Source organism: Vombatus ursinus, unplaced genomic scaffold (genome assembly GCF_900497805.2).
Source record: "Vombatus ursinus unplaced genomic scaffold, bare-nosed wombat genome assembly UNPS02014794.1, whole genome shotgun sequence".
NCBI lineage: Eukaryota > Metazoa > Chordata > Mammalia > Diprotodontia > Vombatidae > Vombatus > Vombatus ursinus.
This window is the reverse complement of record NW_020954572.1, coordinates 6713916-6736139: the sequence shown is the minus strand read 5'-3', so window position 1 is coordinate 6736139 and position 22224 is coordinate 6713916. Positions and strand designations below refer to the sequence as shown.

Genomic DNA, 22224 nt, shown 5'->3' with positions numbered 1-22224 from the left:
GTGTACAGATCATCAACTGCTTATGTTGGCGGCAACAGTCTTCTTGCCAGAGTTGGCAATGGTGAGGCAAAGATCAGAATAAACACTTGTTTAGGAGATAAGTTCATTGGCAAGGGAGAAGATGGAAAATTGTGAGCAGAATAACACGTAAAATAATGAAAGCACTTAAGAGAAAATGTACCATATCATACTGAGAGCAAATATTTGTATTTGAATCTGGAACAAACAAACAAAAAAACAAAACAAAACAGGATAATCTGCCCATGTTCCTGTGGTGATTTCATTTTAGTGGCAACAATAGTGAAAACATCATATTTGGACTCGAGCCTCTTAATACCTAATTACTGGGCAGTGGCACTTATAAGATGAGGTGAAGAGTTGCTGAACTTGATCAAATACCTACAGAAGAAATTTGTCCTGGAGGCAACACAATTTTAATGGTACTAAGGAATAAGCAGTGAGAGTTTTTGAATCTCAGACTTCCAGAGGAGTCATGGAAATTTCTGACCGCTAAACTACTAGAGACATAGAAGATTGCACATGTGGCCCTGGACCTGGAGGATAAATAAGGGACTAAGACATGATACAGAGAAACAAAATTTGGATTTTACTCGCTATTACTAATGTGAGTTATTTGGATTTTGTGAGTTATTCAGATTTTGTAATCTTCTAGGAGGAGTGTAATTCCCTAGGGGTATGCCATAAAGCCAGAGGCTGTTATAGGTCTCTATGTTGAAGGTGAGACTCATCAGAAAGGGATGGAAAATTGTGTCAACTGTTTATGGGCTACTATGAGTCTTTTATGGTTTGTTTGGATTGGTGGAGAGCATTTTCTCTGTAATGAAATAAAGCCTGCCTTACATCTGAGTGGTGGAGGTAGAAGGGAAAAATACTCAGAAATTGATTTTCAAGATACTTTAAAAAAGGAAAGATTCTACAAAAAGGAAAAGATTTTATTGGCAGAAAATGTGACCAAGAGGACATTAACAGCTACCTACATAAATGGATAATTTTTGTTCACTAAAAAATTTTTATGAGAATGGTATGCATCATGGGTATACTTAATGAATATATGAGCAGAGAAGAGACTGACTTTCATAGTTTTTTTTTCCCTACATCAGACCATATCTTCACAATCACACAGTTGAAAAGTGTAGTGAATATGAGATCTTAGTATACCTTGCTTGTCAATTAAAAAAAAAAAGCAAGTTGGTTCAGTAGAACAAATACAGCCCTAAAGACTTTTATAATTTACACAAAGATGCCTCCCTTTCCTGTTAAGGTGAGATTTTGTGATAAACATGACTGTGGAAATAACATTTTTCAGTGATCCTCTGAATATCAAAATTAAACAAAGCATAAATTAGTGATACATAAGCTTATCAACGTATTTGCCAGTTTCAAGAAGGCTATTTATTCTTTACAAAATCCAAATAGAAAGGTGTTCAGCATTGACAGAATTTTTCCTGACACTTTAATTTAAGGATAACACTGTACTTGATTGAATCTGGCCTTGCAGACCTAACAGTATTTTCTCAAAGACGTAAGAGGCCTAAGCATCCATATAGGAAAGGCAAGAAATATGAAAAATCTATCAATGATTTTTGATATGTGGTTCAAGTGTTAACACTTTTGAGCTGGTCTATCCATATACATAACTTGGGAGGGCTCTGCAGATGATTAGCAGTCTAGGTCAAGAATGAAACAGAAGGGATTGGATCATGTCCAATGACCCAAAATTGCTCCTTGCCATCAAAGCCCATATTTAAAACCTGAATTTTCTGTCAGTGATGCTATTTGGCTTCAAATCATGAAATTCTGTAATGTCAAAAAAATTATTATAACTGGTGACCTAAATGCCAATGAAAAGATGCATGGTGGGTATAAGGCTGCAACTAATGGAAAAACGAACAGACTGGTGAGACAGTAATGTTTTGATAATGAACAATAGACTGGTAGCCTGAGTGCTGCACTTTTATCTAAAAAATACTAAAAAGACCAAGAAAAAGCCTTCTTTACTTTTGATATCTTTCCTGTTCACATTGGATAGGTTCATTATTGTTTTGTGAAACTTTTTTGATGTTTTTACAAAAAGAAAAGAACCGTAATTACACAATTTAAAAGTGTGGCTGAGATATTTTCTATACCAGTGGAAAGAGTGCCTCCATTAATGACATCACAAGTCATGAAAATCTTAAAGTATAAACTAGTGGTGATGAAGAAAATCATAGAATGTTAAAATTGAAAGAGACTTGAATGTTTTTGTTTGTTTTACCAAGTTAAGTCTGTGTATATATATATATATATATATATATATATATATATATATATATATGAGCAGGAGCTTCTACAATATCTGCAACAAAGTCTCTATTCCAAGAGCTTACCCATTTTTAGACACCTTTAATTGTTAGCAAGTTTTATCTTGTGAAGAGCTATAACATCTCTTACAGGAATTTTGACCAATTGTTCCCAGTTATGCTTTGGCGCCCAAATTAAGTAAGTCTAATTCTTCTCACATATGATGACCTTAAAACCTTAAAACATATTGTGCATACTCATATCTCCAAGTTTTTTACTTTTCCAAAGTTCACATCCTCAGTTTTTGCAACTGATCTTTGAGATCTAGCCAGTCACCTCTGGATTAGGCCTTCCCTACAGGACCCTCCCAGCAATCCCTACATTAGCCAAGGATCCAGTCTTTACACTTTGGGGTTTAAGAGACTATCCCTTGACCAAATCCACCTTCCAATCCCACCTCCTGCCTCCTGACCAAATTACCCAGGCCATATGAAGATAGGTTCCTACCTAAGGTGAGGTAGGTTTTGGGGGCTTCATAAGATAAGACATACCACCACAACCTACTATGAAGTTGGATCTAGAGGGAGAACATTGAACAGTCTAATCACCTGCCTCCTTCAGTGGTGCTCTTTCCAACCACAGATTCTCAACCTGGTTGTATTCTTTAGTGGTTAGTATAACCCATCATAGTGATTCTAAATCCTCAAGTACCTTTGTTTCCTCATTCTCAAATGCCTGTTCCCTTAATCCCATTCTCCTCAACCCTGTCCTGCTAATAACCCCCAGATCTACTTGCTTCTTCTGCAGTGCTCTGCTCAGAATGCTTCATAGTTAACAAACTTGCTTTCATCTTAAATCTTTTCCTTTCTCCTTCCATCTTCTGCAACTCACTAAGACCTGGTTCTTTCCTGATGACACTGTATTCTTGGCCTTCTTTTCCAGTACTGGTTATACTTCATCATACTCCCCAGTTCACTAGTCATCAAGGACATGGAATACTTCTTGCTCCACATTGTCCCTTACAGAATCTCTCTCTACTACCATTCCTTAGCAACCTCCCCTGCTTTGAGGTCCACACTATTCAAAGTTATTGCCCAGTACAGATTCTGGTGGCCTTTGTCTGTGGATCCCCAGGACATCCCTCTTCCTTAATAAGTTCAATGCCTGGTTCACAGTCTTTCAGTCACCATTCCAACTATCATAAGAGATTTGGCATACATATTTGTGTTCCTTCAAATACTCTAACCTGCCAGTTCTTCATGCTCCTTAATTCTTATGACCCACTCCAACTCAGCTTAGCCATACAAAAGATGGTCATACCACTGATTATACCATCATTCATAGTTGTAACATTTCCATGTTCATGAACTCCAAAACCCTCTGTTTTATCATAATCTTTTTATAATTCCATCTTTCCCTAACCTCTAAACTTATTCTTCATCTTCACCATGAGTTCATTCCTAGATCATAATTGCTGTATTGGCCACACTCTCTTCCTTTCTCTCTTCCTTACTGAACTAGATCCAACGTACGCTATCGTGAATTTAACTATCTTAGTTCCTTCAACAAAATCACATTGACTGGATCTACTAGAAATTTGTGTTATATTGTCTCAACCAAGACCTCCTTAGAGCAAGGCAATCCATTTATATCTCCATGATCAATTTTCTAACCATAGCACAATGGCTGACCCAAACGTTCTCATCTCTTTTCAAGCCTCCCTGTACCCGCCTTCTCAACTGACCATACCTCATAATTCACTGAAAAATTTGAGAACATTTTTGAGAGTTCTCTCTTCCCACCTCATCTTACATCTCTATCCCCACTCCTCATATCACATCACATTCTCCACTGTCTTCTCCTTTACTCCTGTTTCTCATGAAAAGGGGGCCCATTTCCTTGCCAAGGGAAATCTTTCAAGAGGCATCTTAGATCTCCTCCACCTCCATCTTTGGCAAATGGTCCCTTTATCAACTTCCTTCTAATTTTCAAGCTCTGTCTATTAGTTCTTTCTTTGATGCCTACAAACATGTCCCTGTCCTTAAAAGAAAAAAAAAACACTCACATGATTCAACTAGCTTCACCAGCAATAATCCGATATCACTTCTCCCCTTTGTGGATAAAATCCTTTGGAAAGCCATCTATAATGGGTGCTCCTAGTTCCTTCCTTCTCACTTGCTTCTCATAGAAGCTCTAGCTTCTGACCTTCTTATTCAATTAAAACTACTCTCTCCAGTTACCAATGATCTCCTAATTGTCAAATCTCATAAATGGGCTTTTCTCAGTCCTCATCCTTCTTGACTACTCTTCAACTTTTGACAGTGCCAGTCATGTTTTTCTGGATATTCATGGCTTTCTGGGTTTTCAGGATAGCATTCTCTCCTGGTTCTCCTCCTTGCCTGTCTAATTGCACTTTCTCATTCATATTGGTTGGCTCTTCATGCTGGTCTCACTGAGCTTTGTCCTGGGCCCTTTTCATTTCTGCCTCTATACTAACTCAGTTGGGGATCTCATCTATTCCTGTGGGATCAATTATGGTCTCTATACTGATTATTCCTACACCTGTATATCCAGCCCTAGTTTCTCTCTGACCTCCAATCCTACATCAACAACTGCTTCTTGGTTATCTCAAACTGGATGTCTTATAGGTATCTCCAGTTCAGTGTATCCAGAACAGACTCCTTTATCTTTTACCCCAGATCCTTTGTTCTCCCAACTTTCCTATTACTATCGAGGGCACTATCAATCTCCTATTTACTCATTACTTATTATTATACTCATTACTTTCTTACATTATTATACTCATTATAGTACTCGTTATTCATTGTTACATTACTCAGGCTCTCTGGCTTGCAACTTGGAGTCATCCTTGACCCCTCTCCCTTGCACCCACTCCTCATATCTACTTTGTTGCCAAATCTTGTATTTCTACTTTCACATCTTTTGTATATGGCTCCTTTTCTCCTCCACTACTGCTACCATCCTAGTGTAGGCCATCATCACCTCATGCCTGAATTTTTGGAATAACCCTCTGTTTAGTCTCCCTGCTTCAAGTCTCCTCCTAGTCTTAGTTTTTAGAAAGATGGTTTTTCTAAAGTGCAGGTCTGACCATGTCAGTCTACTCCTATAGACTCCTCCTACTCAATAAACTCCAGCTGTTCCTTAATAAACTCCAGTGGTTCCCTGTTAACTCCAGGATCAAATATCCAATGCTCTGTTTGGCATTTAAAATCCTTTACAATCTGGCCTCTTTCTACATTTCCAGTGCTCTGACACTTTACGCATCTCTGTGTATTTTGCAATCTATCAGTATTGGCCTACTTGCTGTTTCTTGTATACTACTCCATGCCTCTTCACTAAATGTCCCCCGTACCTGGAATGCATACCTTCCTCACCTCTGTCTTCCCTTGCTTCTTTTAATATAGCTCAAATCCTACTTCTGCAGGAGGCCTTTCCCAGTCCCAGTTTCTGTCAATGTAGCCTAGGATTATATTTAGCATATATTATCAATGAGGTTGTAAATCATAGATTGAAAGCTAGAAGGGATGTTTGAAGTCATATAATAAAACCTCCCATTTTTCTCATGAGATAACTGGTCTTAGAAAGCTAAAGTGACAATTCAAGACCACAGTATCAGAGGCAGAATTCAGACTCAAGTCCAAATTAAGCTCTGTACTTTACCAATTTGTCTAGGACAAACAGTGCAAATGGACAATGAATTGGACCCAGAATTAAGCAAGAGGAACGTGAGCTGAATTGTCTTTGGGAAATTACAGAGCTCCTTTAATGATTCCAAACTTTTCCCAAAAACACAAGTCTAGTCTTTTCAACTCCAACACCATGCCTCTGTTCTTTTATGACTATGAGTCATGGAAACAAAATTTCTGAAGAATTAAAAATAAAGATCCATTCTCTTATAGCAATGGAGAGACACATTTTTGGTATAAGTGAGCTGCAACAGATGACTAATAACAAACTATCCTCCACTCCCACCCCCCAAAAAAAGAAAGTGGTATAAAGCATGCTATTAAAGAAATGTATCATATAAAAAGAAAATGGGCTATTTATGTGGCAAGAGAAAGAGATAACTGATACAAAGCCTTTGTATTGCACTGGTTTCATGAAGTCAGGAAAAATCAAAGAAGGTCCCTGACGTGTTGCTTGCACCTCCTGTGGCAAACATATGGGAAGACACATAAAAGAGTCTCACAAGTTGGGAGGCATGGATGGATTGTAATCTACATTGTTGGAGGGAACATCCATATTCATAAACACATTGTCTGACACAAAAAGACTTAAATGCTTAATGATAGATTGAGTGATCACAGATGCATTTAAATGTTTAGGTAAAAATTGTATTACTTAATTATATTACACATAAATGAGAAATTATATGGAAGTGGTATGAATGAATGATACCATCAAAGGACTATATGACTACGAAAAAAAGATGTGCCAGTCATGTATTGAAAGTGAGAAATAACTGACAGCCCATATGCTATATTGATATCAACACAAAGTTATGAGAATGTAAGGATCCCCCCCAACCCCTCCCATGGTGAATTTAGGGGAAAACATGGACAAGAATCACCCTATATGGTTAAGGATTGATGGCTTGTGATCTACATCATTATAGGGAATATCCACATTGAAGAGTTCAAAGAGCCATGGGACTATAAAATAATGTTAACATTTTTGGCTGCTGTGTCCCATTGTTCACTTACATTGAGTTTGCTAGCCACTAAAATCCCCAGATCTTTTTAACACAGCCATTTGTGAGACCTTTACCTTCATCCTGTTCTTTTGCATTTTTTTTGAGCCCAAGTATAGGATTTTGCCTTTATCCTTATTAAATTTAATCTTACAGGGATTACCCATCATTCTAGCATATCTAGATATTTATGATTCCAATAATGCCTTCTAATGTATTAACTCTCTGTCTGCCTCAAGATACTGTATATTATTTACAATTTGTAAAGAATGTCATGTATCTTCATTCAGGTCATTGATAGCAAGTGTTTAAAAGAACAGAGACTAAAATAAGCTTTTTGGCGTAGTAAAAGTCTATGAAAGACTACTTTCAGGTTGACATTGTCACAGTAATTACTACTGTGTTAGTCTGCTCTTTCAATTAGTTTTTCAGTCTAGCTAACTATATTTTTTGTCTAGCCTACATCTTTACATGCTTGTCTGAAACGATATTGTTAAATACATTGTCAAGTTTTTTCTGAAGTTCAGGTGTGGTATACTAAAAGTTTCCCCTGATCTTTTCATGTAATAACCCTGTCAAAAAAAGGAAATGTGTTTAGTATGACTTTTTCTTTAAAAACCATGTTGATTCATAATCATTTTTAATATGTTCTGTATTTTTGCCAAGCTCCTTGCCCTATAGAAGAATACATTTTTGAGGACAGAATAGATTAGATTGATACTCAAGTTGTCAGCAGAACACTCAAATGGAATTGTCAGTTGGAGATGCTGGCGTGAGAATTTGGAATTAGCAATATAAATTTGAGAATTATCTAGGTAGTAGTTAGGGTTGAAACCATTATGGTAGATCAGTTCATCAAGGGAAAGGCTTTGTGGCGGAGGGGGGAGGTTGAAAAGATGAAGGAAAACTTCTGAATCCTGAAAAGTACACACACAACATATGGAAGGAAGAAAAGGAAACAAGTGCTTAGGGCACTTAGGGAAAACCCAAGTATGGTGTTATGGAGGTAGAACAAAGTTTTAAATAGAGGGTAGTAAAGAGTATAAAAAGCTACAGAAAGATCAAGGAGAATGAGATTTGAGGAGGAAAAAGGGATATGCCAAGAAGGAGGCCATTGGAGACTTTTAAGAAAGTTATTTAGATTCATAGGAACTGAAACCAGATTTTAGGGAGTTATTGGAGTTCTGTATAATGGGGAAATGAGAGAGTTATTATTGTCTATTCATTTAAATATTTTGGAATTGAAAAAATAAGGCAGGTAGAAAGGTTAAGATGATCAATCATATTTTTGGGGGAAGAATTTTTGGTTGTTTCTTAAGAAGAGATAAATATATGTTTGAAGATAGAATGAGCATTGGAAAGAGATTTTTAATGTACAGGAGATGGAAAGAATAATGGATAGGCTCCAGGGCACACCTGGTATATTTAATTTTAGTGAAAATATTACCTTTTCTTCTGGGATTTGGCCCAAAAAATAGAATGGATGGTTGTAGAGATAAAAATATAAGGTGGTGAGATTAGGAGGTGAAGGTCATTCCCAGATAGTCTTCAGTTCAATAAAGTGATAGACTAGATCATCTTCTAGAAGTGACAGAGAGGGAGATAAGATTGGAAACTTATGGTAAGTGGAAAAGATTTGAAATAACCATTGTGGATGTGGATAAGGAACAGTGTGATAAAGAACAACAAAAGCCGAATAAACGGATTTCCAAGTAGCAGTGAATACGCATTAAAGTGGAAGTTGGACTTTGTAAATTTGTAGTGGAGCAGGTCCTTGTGGCTTGTTAAAAACATTTCTAATTTTAAGTTTCTGTTTAGGTTTTCTGTTAACTAAAAGCTGAAGTAAAAGTAAATTTAAAAACTAGAGCATCTCTATGTGTAATATATATACTTAATCTTTTAGCATTTAGTTTTTAGAGAGACCTATGTTACCATTGAACTGATGAAACCAGTGACAAAGACACATTTAGAATTCAGATGTGCTGTATAGTACTGTCAGAGCTGTCACTAAATATTTGTAGGTAATCTTTCTGCTATACCTGTGCATATGGGTGAGCAACAGTTATAGGAAAACTGAAATGATACTATAAATTCTTAATTCTGGAAAACTAAGAAGTTTTTAATAAGAATTTATTTGATAATTTCTAATCACTTTAATTCTCTTTACCAGAAGCTTAATAACTTCAACATTCAAGAGCTAGCCAATTGTAAAATTCTCTATTTTTTTTAAAATTCTTTTACTTGTTTAGTAATTCAAATTAGTAAAGTTCTTCAAACTTTCTATAGTTAATTCAGCCTTTCAAGTGTCTGAAGCATAAATCTCCAGTAGTTATTCAAGACATGCAAATAAGTGTATTAAGCTTATTCATGTGAATGGATAAAAATAAATAAATAGGCCTAAAAAATAACTGTATCCTTCCTCTTGTTTTTAATTATAAAAATTATATCCTTTAAAAATTGTAAACTTAATAAAATGTTGAGAGTATACAGTAAATGTCTCCACTTATTTGAAATATGCCACATTTTAATAAAATATTTTACAAGTTACCTCAATTGATATTTAACTTGAAGCCACCAAATCTAAATTCACACTATACAAATGTAGATATTTTACAAGTAAAATTATTTTAAAATGATCATTTCTGCAGCTATTTTAAAAGATACTGCCTAAATTTTTCTGTTCAGCTTTTCAGGAGGAAAGAGAAATGGTATCTGTCATTTGCTGTTAGTAATTACAGGGTACATTTTAAGACATATATATATATGTGTGTGTGTATTTATATGCAAATATGTATATATATGTATGTATATGTATAAAAAGAAATTTGTTTGAAATATTTTTAGTGAAATTATTGAATTCAGAATATTTTCTGCCTCTCTTCTTTTTCTTTAAGGGAATTGGAAAATACTGACACATTTTTCATATTCCGAATGCCTGAGTAGTATGAAACTGAAGTTTCTATGGAAACATTGAAATTCATTTTTTTTTCAACATTTAATTAGCTAGGCAATTGTGGTAGATCTTTTTGCTTTGTAGACAAAATATTTAATTTTCACTAATATATTCATAACACATTAAGTTCATGATGTTTTGTAAAGTGCAGGGGTTTTTTTTAACCTTTTATTTAATAATGTTGCTCTATAAGCTAAAAAAAGTGAAATTGCTGGCAACGTAATCAATTGATGAACTCTATAATATGAAGGAAATATAATCTATACCATGTTAAATTAAATTCAAGAAGCTTTTGTTAAGCATCTGGAAGTTTGTAAGTCAGATGTTGAGTATATAAAGACAAAAATAAAAAATAACATCAGTCTTCAAGGAGCTTTCATTATACTGAGGATTACAACATTTAAATAGTTAAGGAATACAACAAGGGTAAACCCTACCAGAGACCAAAGTAAAACAATTATGCTTGCTACCTAACCAAGCGATGTTGGTATAATTTCATAACAGAACAAAAACCTGGATTAAACAGAATGCTTTGATAATTCAGTGTTTGGGTGAATTGAATTTTCTTTATAACTGAGGAAAAATCCAAAATCAATTTTTTTTTAAAATTTTAAGTCTCAGTGAAAACCTTTCCAAGATACATATTGGCCCACTTTCTTGCTTTAGTTAATGTGGTATAATAAACATAATTTAAACTTTCTTCATTTGGGATGTTGCAATGCCTTAGGGACATTTTTCTCAGCATCAGTTTTCGTTGTTAAACATCTGGTTAATTAAAGGTTCTGGCAAGCTGGATTCCACTTCATCAGAGTTTTATTTTATCACTCAATTTTTGCTCCTAGTTCTAGCTAATTAGCTACTTTGGTTCTATTAAGTTAATAGCGATCATTAGGTGACCTTTCATGTTTGGTTGTAAATTTGAACTGAAAAAAAATATATTGTGGTGTAGTTATTGTTCATTTAGCTTTCAAGTCCTAGTGTATTTACCATTGATAAATAAAATACAAGGCAACTAAATTTGGAGATGTGGTTTTATCAAGTTGCTACAAGAATGTTCCATACACAGTTTTTCAGCAAACAAAACTTGGAAAAAATAGTGATTAAAGTCGTCATTTGGGGGAAATGAATTTCTGATAAAGATAACTATAAATAAATTGCTAGATACTCATTTGTCTAAAAAGAAAGTTAAAATTGCTAATGAGGAGTGAGGGAGAGAGAGACAGAGAGAGAGAGAGAGAGAGAAGAGAAGAGGAGACACTATGAGAACAGTTACAGCAATTGTATCCTATGTAACTTTTTTTTAGTTTTCATCAAAATCATATCTTCCATATTAATGTATCTGTCAATTCATCAATAACCAATTATTCATAATGGTCTATTCTTTCTTCCATCTTTGTGGACAAGCCATAATTCAGATTCCCTTAATTTTCTACTCAGATTGACCTTAAGGGTCATCATTGACTATTGGTTTAAAGAACATGTAGAATTGTCAACTCTAGTACTAAGATTGCCAATTTACATCTTAACAATACAGTAAGGCTGACTAGGCTTTATGTGGGTGAAGTACCTATGTAAAAAAGATTAGTAGTCTTATCACACATAAATGCAATGCTTCCACAAATTTGTAAGATAGTTATACAGGCTCTTTTTTTTAGTACTTAGCAACTGAACTCATTTTAAAGAACTTTATAATCTTGATTTAGTGGAGAACATGTTTTAAATTAATGAAGGAACAAGAGACCCCCTAATTTATCTTCCACAGTGGTGGAAATATGCCTCTGCTATGGAAATATACTAGATGGAATAGAGAAATAGAGGCATGCTTCACAATATAATCTATGCGAAGTATGTGTGTGTGGGTGTTGTGTACACATGTGTAATGCAAGGGGGAAAATATATATGAAAAATTTCAATCTTAACAGTGCCAAGATTTCAACATATGACCCAAATCAAGTTTGCATTAGAAATAAGCATTAGTAATATTTCTTAAAGACCAGTTAAAAATGAAAGTATTTTTTGAAGAGCAGTCAGGTTTTCATTAAGATGAATGTTAGAAATTTAAGAACTCAATTTATTTCTTTTCATTATATCTAGTATTTTTTTCATTTTTATAATTTAAAATCTTAAATTTAATCAGAATATCAGGACTTATTTCTCTCAAAATCCCCCATATTCAAATTTATCCAACATCAGTGAATTTTATGCACTAATATAATAGTTAATGACATCCTAACCTTGAGGAGACATGCTGAATAATAAATCTATTGAAAACATTTCTAGAGCCTAGATAGATCCAATCATTTTTGCCAGTAGAATTAAATTAAACATATGCTGGAACCTATGAATTTTTTTCTTTCTTTTATTCTATGTATATGCATATATCTGAAGAATATCTAATAAATGTAAAAGAATTATTTTATTTTATATCACCTAATACTTTTTTTTATTTTATAAGGAAGTTAAGATTATCAGGTGAACCTTTAAAAACTTACGCTTTTCCATGTGCTTGAGTTACTTTGGTAAACATTTATGTGATCACAAATCCTACTGTTGTGTATGTGTGTGTGTGTTTGTGTGTATATGTGTGTGTGCTTGTGTATCCTACTGTTATACACATGTACACACACATATACACACACATGTATGGTCTCAAAATACAAACACACTGTCAGAGTTCAATCCACATATGAAAACATCTGTTCTGTCCGTCATGCTTAAATAATTGCTGGTTGAAATCTAATGGTTTGAAATTTTTTTTTAAAGTTCATGAGCTAGATATAGTTATTGCTAAGAATTGCTAAGTGTTTTATCTAACAAAATATTTTAGTCTAAAAAATGTGTTTTCTATAGTATATGTATGCATTTAGACAAAATGAACAATAAATATGACTCATTTATTTTGTGGGGTTTTTTCTTTTCTTTTTTAACAAAGGCTGCTGCTACAATGCATTATTATCTTTTTCTCCCTAAGGAAATGATCTTTAAACTGAAATTATAAACATATTGCAGTACTTTTTTGTAATGGCATTGGATGCATATTCAAACATCATCAGAATAATGTTTACCTTTTCACACGTGGCTCTTTATTAAAATATCAATATTTTAGAAGACAAATTGTTACCAAGAACTCAGTAACTAAAAAGTAATTGTAATTAAAGATAAACATGGAATTTACATGGAATCAACTTATTGGTTATGTTTGACAGATGAGAAAAGTGGATAATTTTATGTAAAATTAAACTTCATTTCACCATTTCTTCAAAATTCAGATATTTTGTTGATTATTGGGGGTTCTCTTTGAATTGTGCTCATTGAACTTGTTGGAATTTTTGTTTTATTTTCTCTTTTCCCCCAAGAAGACAAGAGGGGAAAGAAAATATCCTGTGGTACATGAATGTGGTCAGGATACCTGTTACTACTCATGTGAATTTCTCCCAATCACCATCTTGATTTCAATTCATGAATTTGTTTTTACATACTTATGCATGCATACTTACATGCATTACTTAATTGACTTTAAATTCCATTAAGTTCGAATGAGTAGGAGATGATTTGGTTCTTAGGATTCTTTTCTCGTTATATTACATTTTATTTTATTTTGTTTTGTTTTGTTTAAATGATCAGTTTAAGGCTTATAAAGGTTGATTTGCTCCTGAACTGCTTTGTTCCCAGACATTGCCATCTTCCCCAACTACCACCAAGTCCTCTCCATCTGATCCCATGACCACCTCCAGAGCCAATCAGGTACAGTATCATCCTATCATCTACACCATACTTTTCACGGGTGATCGCTTGCAAACTGGAGAAAAAGATATGGTGGGTTAAGGATTTATTCGTTCATTCACATGTATGCACCCATGATCATAGATACCAAATTAGTATCATAATTTAAAGTTCACATTTTATGAAAGAAATGGTAAATTATTTGGCAACTTATTTGAATTTTGAATCTCCTGATAAAAATGAATATATTCAAAAGCCCTCCCCCATTAGACTATAACTACTAAAAAGGGCAAAAGTTTAATTCATTGAATATTTTTTCTTTATATACATTTAAATGTTTCTTATGCCTACGAAAAGTTTATTCCTACACATCAAATTTAAGTGCATAAATAACTGTGCCAGAAGGTACATATTTTTGAGGCAATAAGATTGAAATATGTTTTTAACCAAGGTGTATCTTGCTAAAAAAATTAATTCATGTAGTTGAAAAACATTGGCTTTTATAATGAATGAAACAAAATTAGTTAATTACGTTGAGCATTTTAGTAACAAATGCCTTTTTATGATCATAAAGCATTACTATTTGCTGTGCTTACAGTAGAAAAGCAAAACTAATGTTTACAAGTATTCTGATAAAAATATGATCTATTTTTCATATTTATGCTTTATAGTGATTCCTTATAAATTTAGGTATGGTGAGGTTTTTTTTTAGCATTTTAATGTAAAATTTCAAATTATTTAGTTTCTTGACATCCAACTCTACACTAAATTTGTTCTTCTTGAGTCTTTAGTAATGGACAGTTATAAAATTTCTAAAAATTAATGATCTTCCACATATATTTTAATTTAATCCAAAAAAGTACTCAATCTCTAGATGGAAAATTTTCATTTCTATTTAATTACAAATTGTTTACTGGTTATGAAAATTTAAGATTTTTTAAACTTGAATCCTAAGAAAACTTCTGTTCATAAAATGTTTCTTTATACAGATAATTCATGATATGAATTATTGACTTTACATTATTTAATGATAAATGTATTAAATTTGATTAGTACATATGAAGAAATATGCAGACAATAAATTTGTGTTTCTTGAACGGATTATGTTTAAATCGTATAGCTGAATGCTGCTACAATCCCATAATACAGGATTGTTCAATCATATCTGGAAACAAAACTAAGATTTCAACAACTATTATGTAAGTAGAAGTTTAATTCTAGTTTTATGTAGCTCCATTCCCTTAAGTGTGGTGTCTACTTTCACATATTTTAGCTGATGAGTATACATATATTTGTAAATAGCCCATTTTAGGATATTGTATGAGCTTTAAAGTACAAAAATATCTGTATTTGGAATTGAAAAATATGTAAGTGCTTAAGTAAAAATATTGATTTTGTTTCCTTAAAATTTGATTTGTTTTATTGAATTATTTTTAAATAGTTACTTATGTTTTCCTAATAATAGTTTAGTCTAAATGTAGGTGTTAACATGTTTGTATTCTTTTTTTACTGTCATGATATAAGTGGAACAATACATTATCATCCTCAAAATCAAACTGTTAGGTTATTTAAAAAAATAACAATAATAGTATATGCTTCTAGCATTCTATCCTTAGTTAGACATTAGATGTGATAAATTATTTTTTTTATTTTTAACGTCTGCTGTTCTTTTCTTATGCAAATGAGCAGAATATCTTCCACAAAATATTGAACAGGATATAAAGGAAAAGCATTTAATAACATTGTCCCAAGAAGCTATTTTTATCATTAATCTTTAATGTTCTTATTAGTTTGTAATTCTATTCCCCACAATATTTTCTAATGGCATCTAACCATTTTAAAGGTAACATTCATAGCATGTGATAAGGCATTTAAGTCTTAGCTGTTCATTTGGGATGAGTGACATAGTTGTTGTCTAACTATACTAGTAATTAGTATTTAACTTCAATATATCAAATTGATTCTGCACTGGAACTGTCATATGAAATGGGTTTCAACATGAGAATCTTTAACTTGTTAGTGTTCCTTTAAGTAACCAACCATAAGCATTAGAAAGTTATGTGTGCTATATTGCTTGCCTTCTCAATGGGTAGGGAAGGAACTGTAGGGAGGGAGACAATTTAGAACTGAAATTTAAAAAAAATATATTAAAAAGTTTTTTAAAGAAAAAAAGGAAAGTCGTGTATATTTTAGTTTACTTGTACTAACTTTTAACAAAATATAGGAATATTATGTTTTCAAAAAGGAAAAAAAATGTTTCTGGGTGTGGTGGCACATCCCCCACTAACAGAGTGGTGGATCTGTATCATTTGAGTGAAGGAATTCTGAGCTACAGTAGGGCTAAAGCCAATTAGGTGTCCAAACTATTCCTGAATTAATGTTGTGAGCCCCCTGGAGTAAGGAGACACCAGGCTACCTAAGGAGAGTTGAACCAACCTAGGTCAAAACTGAGTAGGTCAAAATTGCCATGCCAGTCTGTAATTGAAAGCATTCTCTGTTGAATCCTTTTGCAAACAAAACAAAACAAAACAAAACAAAACAAACTTCCTGATCTATGTTTTATGAACAACAAGAATTTTTCTGTCATATTTGCTTAAAGTGTGTCTAGAATAGATTATTATGTAGTATCTGAAACCCAAAATTGTACTTTGAGATAGTATTTGGTAATAGTCTTACATATGTCGATTTGTACCTGATAGGAGAGGAAGCATGGTTAAGTGAAATAGACACGGGATATGTAGTCACAGGACAAATCATGCAGTTGTCATATTCGGAGCTTCAAAAACAAGCTCTATTACATTTGACCAAGAGTAATCCATCCTCTGCTTTAAGACCTCAGATGAAGGAAAGGCTGCCACTTGACACCACCCAAGCTGCTTTCGAACAACTCTAATTATTAGGAAGATTTTCCTGGTGTCAAGTTTGAATTTACTTCTTTTCACATCCTACTTTTGTGTATCAACTCTTCAAATGCTAAATGATAGCTATAATGTTCCTGCTGAGTTTTATCTTCTTCAGGATAAATATCATTCTGATTGCTGTCTTATGTATGCCCTTCAATTTATCAATGTCCTTCTTAAACTGTGATGCCTAGAACTGAACACAGTATTCCAGATGTTGACAAACTATGACAGAGTACAAAATACTTGTCATGTCCTAATTCCTAAAAGCTTTGCCACTGTTTTCCAACACAGGATTAACTTTTTTTGGCCAGCACATCACATACTATGGATTCATATTGAGTTGGCAGTCCACTAAAACCACTAGATCTTTTTCAAACAATCATGCCTCCTCTATTGTGTACTTTTGATGTTGATTTTTTGAACATAAATATAATAACTCTTCCCATTTTATGTCAGTTGCAAATATGAGTCTGCCACTTCTGCCTTTGTCCACATCATTGATTAATATGTTAAATAGCACTGGGCTAATTACAGATTCTTCAGGCAGTCTACTTCACTTGCCAATTGGTCATTGGTCCATTAATTACTCTGCTCTTTGAATGTGGATAGTTAACAATTTCTAAATCTTTCTGACTGTTTAATCTTCTGGTTTATATTTCTCCATTTTTCCACAAGAAAACTATGAGACATTTTATTTAGTCAGTCTGTCAATAAATATTTGATAAGCACCTACCATGTGTTAGATACTATGATAAGTGCTGGAAATATAAAGGAAGGAGAAAAAAAACAGTCCCTGCCTTCAAGGAATTCACAGCCTAATGGGGAAGACAATATGCAAACAGCTATATACAAACAAGATATAGAGAGGATAAACTGGAGATAATCATCAAAATGAAGGCACTAGTTATCAAGGGGGATCAGTAAAGACTGATTCTACAAAGTAGAATACTTTGCAAAAATCTAGGTGTTACATATACCTATATGTATATATATACACACATATTACATACACATGAACACACACACACACACACACACACACACACACACCCACCCCATCCCTTTGATCTGCCAATTTAGTAGTAGTCCTCTCACAAAAGAAAATAAGGTTAGTCTGACATGACACATTCTTGACAAATCCATGCTAGTTTTTTGTAATCACCACTTTTCTAGATGTTTACTAATCATCTCTTTAATAATCCACTCTATTTTTTTTTTCTTTGCTGCTGCCTCCCTCCCCGCCCCTACCAAGGTCAGGCTCATTGGCCTATAGTTCATAGGCTTTGTTCTCTTCCCTTTTTGAAAAATGTGACATTTGCCCTCCTCCAGTTCTATGGTAGTACCTCACCTATTTTCAAGCTCTTTTGTGTATCATTGACAGTAGTTGCATAAGCATATCTGACAGTTCTTTCAGTACCTGAGTATATCATTAATCCATGCCAGGGGATCTGAATTCATTAAGAGTGTCTTAGTGCTCTCTTAACTACTTACCTTGGCTGTCAAACCTATTATACATTTTAGTATTGTCATTTCTAGTGTAAATCTCATTGTTCTTGACAGAAAAAAAACAATAAAATGATAATTCCACTTTCTCTTATTTATCAATTGTCAAAGTCTCATCCATCCCCATAGAAAAAAAAAATCCTTTTTTTGTCATTAGCTTTCCTCACCATTCTTAGCTCATACTGAGCATTAGCACTCCTAACACTAGTTTTACAGGACTTTGATAGTCATCCTATTTTCTGTCCCTGTTTTTATAGAGGATAGCTTCTATAAATATCCTATATTCACATTAACATTGGATTCTTCAGACAACTCCTATTTTTCCACTTCATTGAAATCATTTACCTTTGTCTCTTCAGATTTTCATTCTTAAGAGTTGCCCTTCTCTCTTGGGCTGACTTCCCTTGTAGATTTTATTCAGTGGTATCCTACCTATCCTTGCTCTGAACCCTTTTGAAAAGTGCGAGGAGAAATGGTAGCTTCTACCCAACGACCAGTTTGCTTCTGTTACTGAGAAAGAGGTGCAGAGTAAAATTTCCCATGGCTGGTTTCTCTACCTTTTGATGAATGAAATTATCATGACACCATATAAAGCAGTTATTATCTGGTCTGTTTTTTGTCAAAAAGAGCTTCAACTGGATAATTCGAGTCACCTAGCACTACTCTATAATGCCTCTATGCCCTGCTTATAATCTGTTTCCTGAACTCATGGTCTGCTGTATACTTCTTTGACAAAATGACTCTCCACTGATTTTTGTTCATATACCCTTTACCATGTTTCTCTCTCTGGATCCTCATCTTAATATGTAATGCCAATGCTATCCTCTTTCCCCCTCCTGTACATTAGGAAGGAATTGGAATAGTCTAATAAAGGTGAAAGATCCTGATGAGTAGATAGACATAAGATAGACATGTTTATCATGGCATACGTGAAGTTGCCAAGTAAGCACTCTGTTTTAATGAAGGCAATTGGAACCAACTCTTTTGTGATCTGGCTGTAGAACAATACATTCCCAAGTTTCTAGGAAATAAGTTTCCACTTACACATTATACTAACAGAAATACCTTTTGTACTTTTTTTTAGAGCTGATAACCAATTCTAACAATTCCAAACAATAAGGAAGTTTTTTTTATGAAAAAACTGAGACAAATACTATATTAAGGTATATATGATTGCAAATGACAAACCTGGGCTTGAAATTCTGTGCTTCACTCCTAATTCCTTTGTGCAGGTTTTTGTTTTGTTTGTTTGTTGTTGTTGTTGTTGTTGGGGTTGAATAATCTCCCTATCTCATTCAGGCTCTAAGTCAGAGGTCATTCATGGGTCTGATCCCTCCACTGATTGGCTCAGGAATTTGACCAACTCCATTTCTGACCTAGACTAATCCACCTCTTTTTAGGTGATTTGGTGCTTATACTGGAAACTCTCGTGGATTTCCTTGAAGAAATAATTATGTACATGTTAATGTATGTATCCTTAGCATTTAGTCCTTCCATATATAGTATAAGGACATGGATTAGGCCTTTTGAACCTAACAGGAAATATATAATTTAGTACCTATTTAATATCACTCAATAGAATAAGACATGTTTGAAGAAACTATTTTTTTTTTCTCTTAGGACTGTTCAGTGAAATTATTTTAAAGGTGGGGGTGAGGGAGAAGCAATTCTTATTCAAGAATTGGAAAACCATAGTGTCCTAGTTTAAGGAGAATGATTATATTGAATATATATTTTAATAAGGTTTCAAATAAAAATATTTTTAAAGTTTGTTCAGAGAAGAAACCCTGCCAGAATATTAGGGAACATGCTACTAGTGAACTGTGGAACAAAAAGATAAGAATGAACAAAGTCAGTCAACAAGCATTCATTAAGCACTTACTAAGTACTAGGCTAAGTGCTAGGAATATGAAGAAGGGAAAAAAACAGTTGCAACCTTCAAGGAATCCAAGTTCTAATGAAGAAGACCGTATAAAAGTAACTATCTCTCTCTATGTATATGTATGTGTGTGTGTATATATGTATGTGTATATATGTGTATATATACACATACATGTGTATACATATATATATATATATAAAATACAGTATAAATGGAAGATAATCTCAGAAGGCACTAACAATGAGGGAGGGGGAGGGGCAGGAATGGCCTACAGCAGAATGTAGGCTTTGAGCTGAGTCTTAAGGGAAGCCAGGGAAAGTAATGAGGGGGGTTATTGTACGCACAAGGGATAGCCAACGAAAAGGCTTTAAGTCAGGAAATGAAAAGTCACATGTGTGAGAAACCTCAAGAAAGCCATTGTAACTGAATAATATAATGAATGGTGAAGAGTAAAGTGTAAGAGAACTGGAAAACAGAAGATCCAAGTTGTAAAGAACTCTAAATTCAAAACAAAGGATTTTATATTGGGTCTTGGAGGTAATAGGAAGTTACTGGAATTTTATTGATTGGTGGGGCAGGTTGTATAATCAGACCAGCACTTTTTAGGAAAATCCCTTTGGTAGGTGAGCGGAGGGTAGACTGGCGTGGGAAGATACTTGAGGCAGGGAGATAAATTACAAGGACATTGCTAATATTATAACATCATCTTTCTTTCTACTTACACCACCTTGGTGCAGGCCCTCATCACTTCATATCTGGACTATTGCAATTATAAGATTTGGCATTTAGTTTGATATATAGGGTGAGTACAAATGAGGAGTTGAGAATACCATTGAGGTTGCATGCCTCCTTAATAGGAGGACAGTGCTGCTTTTGACAATAATAGGAAAGTTGGGAGGAGGGAGGGTTTTGGTGGAAAGATATTGACTTGTGTTTTGGATATGGTGCATTTGAGACATCAGTGGGACACCTAAATCAGTTTGTCCAAAAGGTAGTGGGTGATGCAAGACTGGAGCTCAAGAGAATGATTAGTGCTAGATATATGGATATTGGAATCATCCAAATAGAGATAATAGCAAAATCAATGGAAACACATGAAAACAAGTGAGATTGTATATAAGGAAAAGAGAAATCTCAAGATAGAGCCTTCAGGAACACTCACAGTTAATGGGTTTGACCTGAATGAAAAATACAGGAAAGGAAACTAACAAGAGGGCAAAGAACAATTTTTACTGTTGTTTGCAAACTTGAATTTGGTTTTGGCTTCACAAATTTGCTCTGATTATGAGCTGATATTGTTATTGATTTGGGATTGAAGCATGGTATGACAGAAAAATTAGTAGTTCTGGAGTCAGGGGAACTACGTCCAGTTACCACATCTTACACTTAACTGTGAGACTTTAGACAAATCACTTAACGTCCCTACATCTGGGGCCATATCCAATTGTCCTGATCTATGTCTTGCCACTGGACCCAGATGACTCTGGAGAAAAGAGCCCTGCCTCATTTAAATCCAAATTAACTTGAAAGTCAAGACATCACTCTCCTGTTTTCATTGGTCCTCTTTGAGAACAAAAGGCAAACAAACAACAGTCCTCATCTGTAAAATAAGAGTTGAACTCAGTAACTTCTAAGGTCCCTTCCAGAAATGATCTTATAATTTCTACAGTTTTTCAGAGTTTGACATAAGACTTTTCAGAATAACTAATAACTAATAACAGAATAACTAATTAAATATTTCTGTTCATTGTGTATAATTTTAACCAGTTGCCTAGTAATTATGGGTTTCAGGAAGGTTGATTCTATTTAGAAACTCCTCAGTTATGATTCATTCCACTTAGAAGGGAATAACTTTTACTAAAGGAAAGATTTAATTTCTTTTGTTGATTTGCTTGAAAACTCATTTTAATTGGCCTAAGATAAAAGTTTAAAAACATCAAATATTTTAGATTCCAGATTCATTAAACTTTTTGAAAAGTTAAAAAAAGTTTGAGCTTCCACCAAGCTGAGCACTTAATTTATGTTACAAATGATGTAGTCAATTGTTTTCATGCTTGTATAAATTTTCATGTTAGTTATTTGTTGTTCATTTATCTTAACAATTAATGTAATGAAAATAATGCATAGTATGTTGTTCTTAATTGTTATAATTTGAGATATAAAATTATTAGCTACCTTTTCATGGTAAGATACAAAAATCCGATCTTCTATTTTAGAACTTTCTTAAAGAATTACTGATTCTTAGAAC

The 22224-nt window shown here is 33.8% G+C and overlaps 1 protein-coding gene across 4 annotated transcripts in view; it reads left to right on the top strand.

The window, feature by feature from the left end:
- Positions 1-22224, top strand: part of NOVA1 (NOVA alternative splicing regulator 1) — a 166143-nt gene that overhangs the window by 128969 nt on the left and 14950 nt on the right. For all 4 annotated transcript variants that reach the window (XM_027869824.1, XM_027869825.1, XM_027869828.1 and 1 more), the window contains one exon: positions 13638-13709. In XM_027869824.1, the coding sequence (XP_027725625.1) occupies positions 13638-13709 (72 nt within the window). The remainder of the gene's footprint in view (positions 1-13637; positions 13710-22224) is intronic.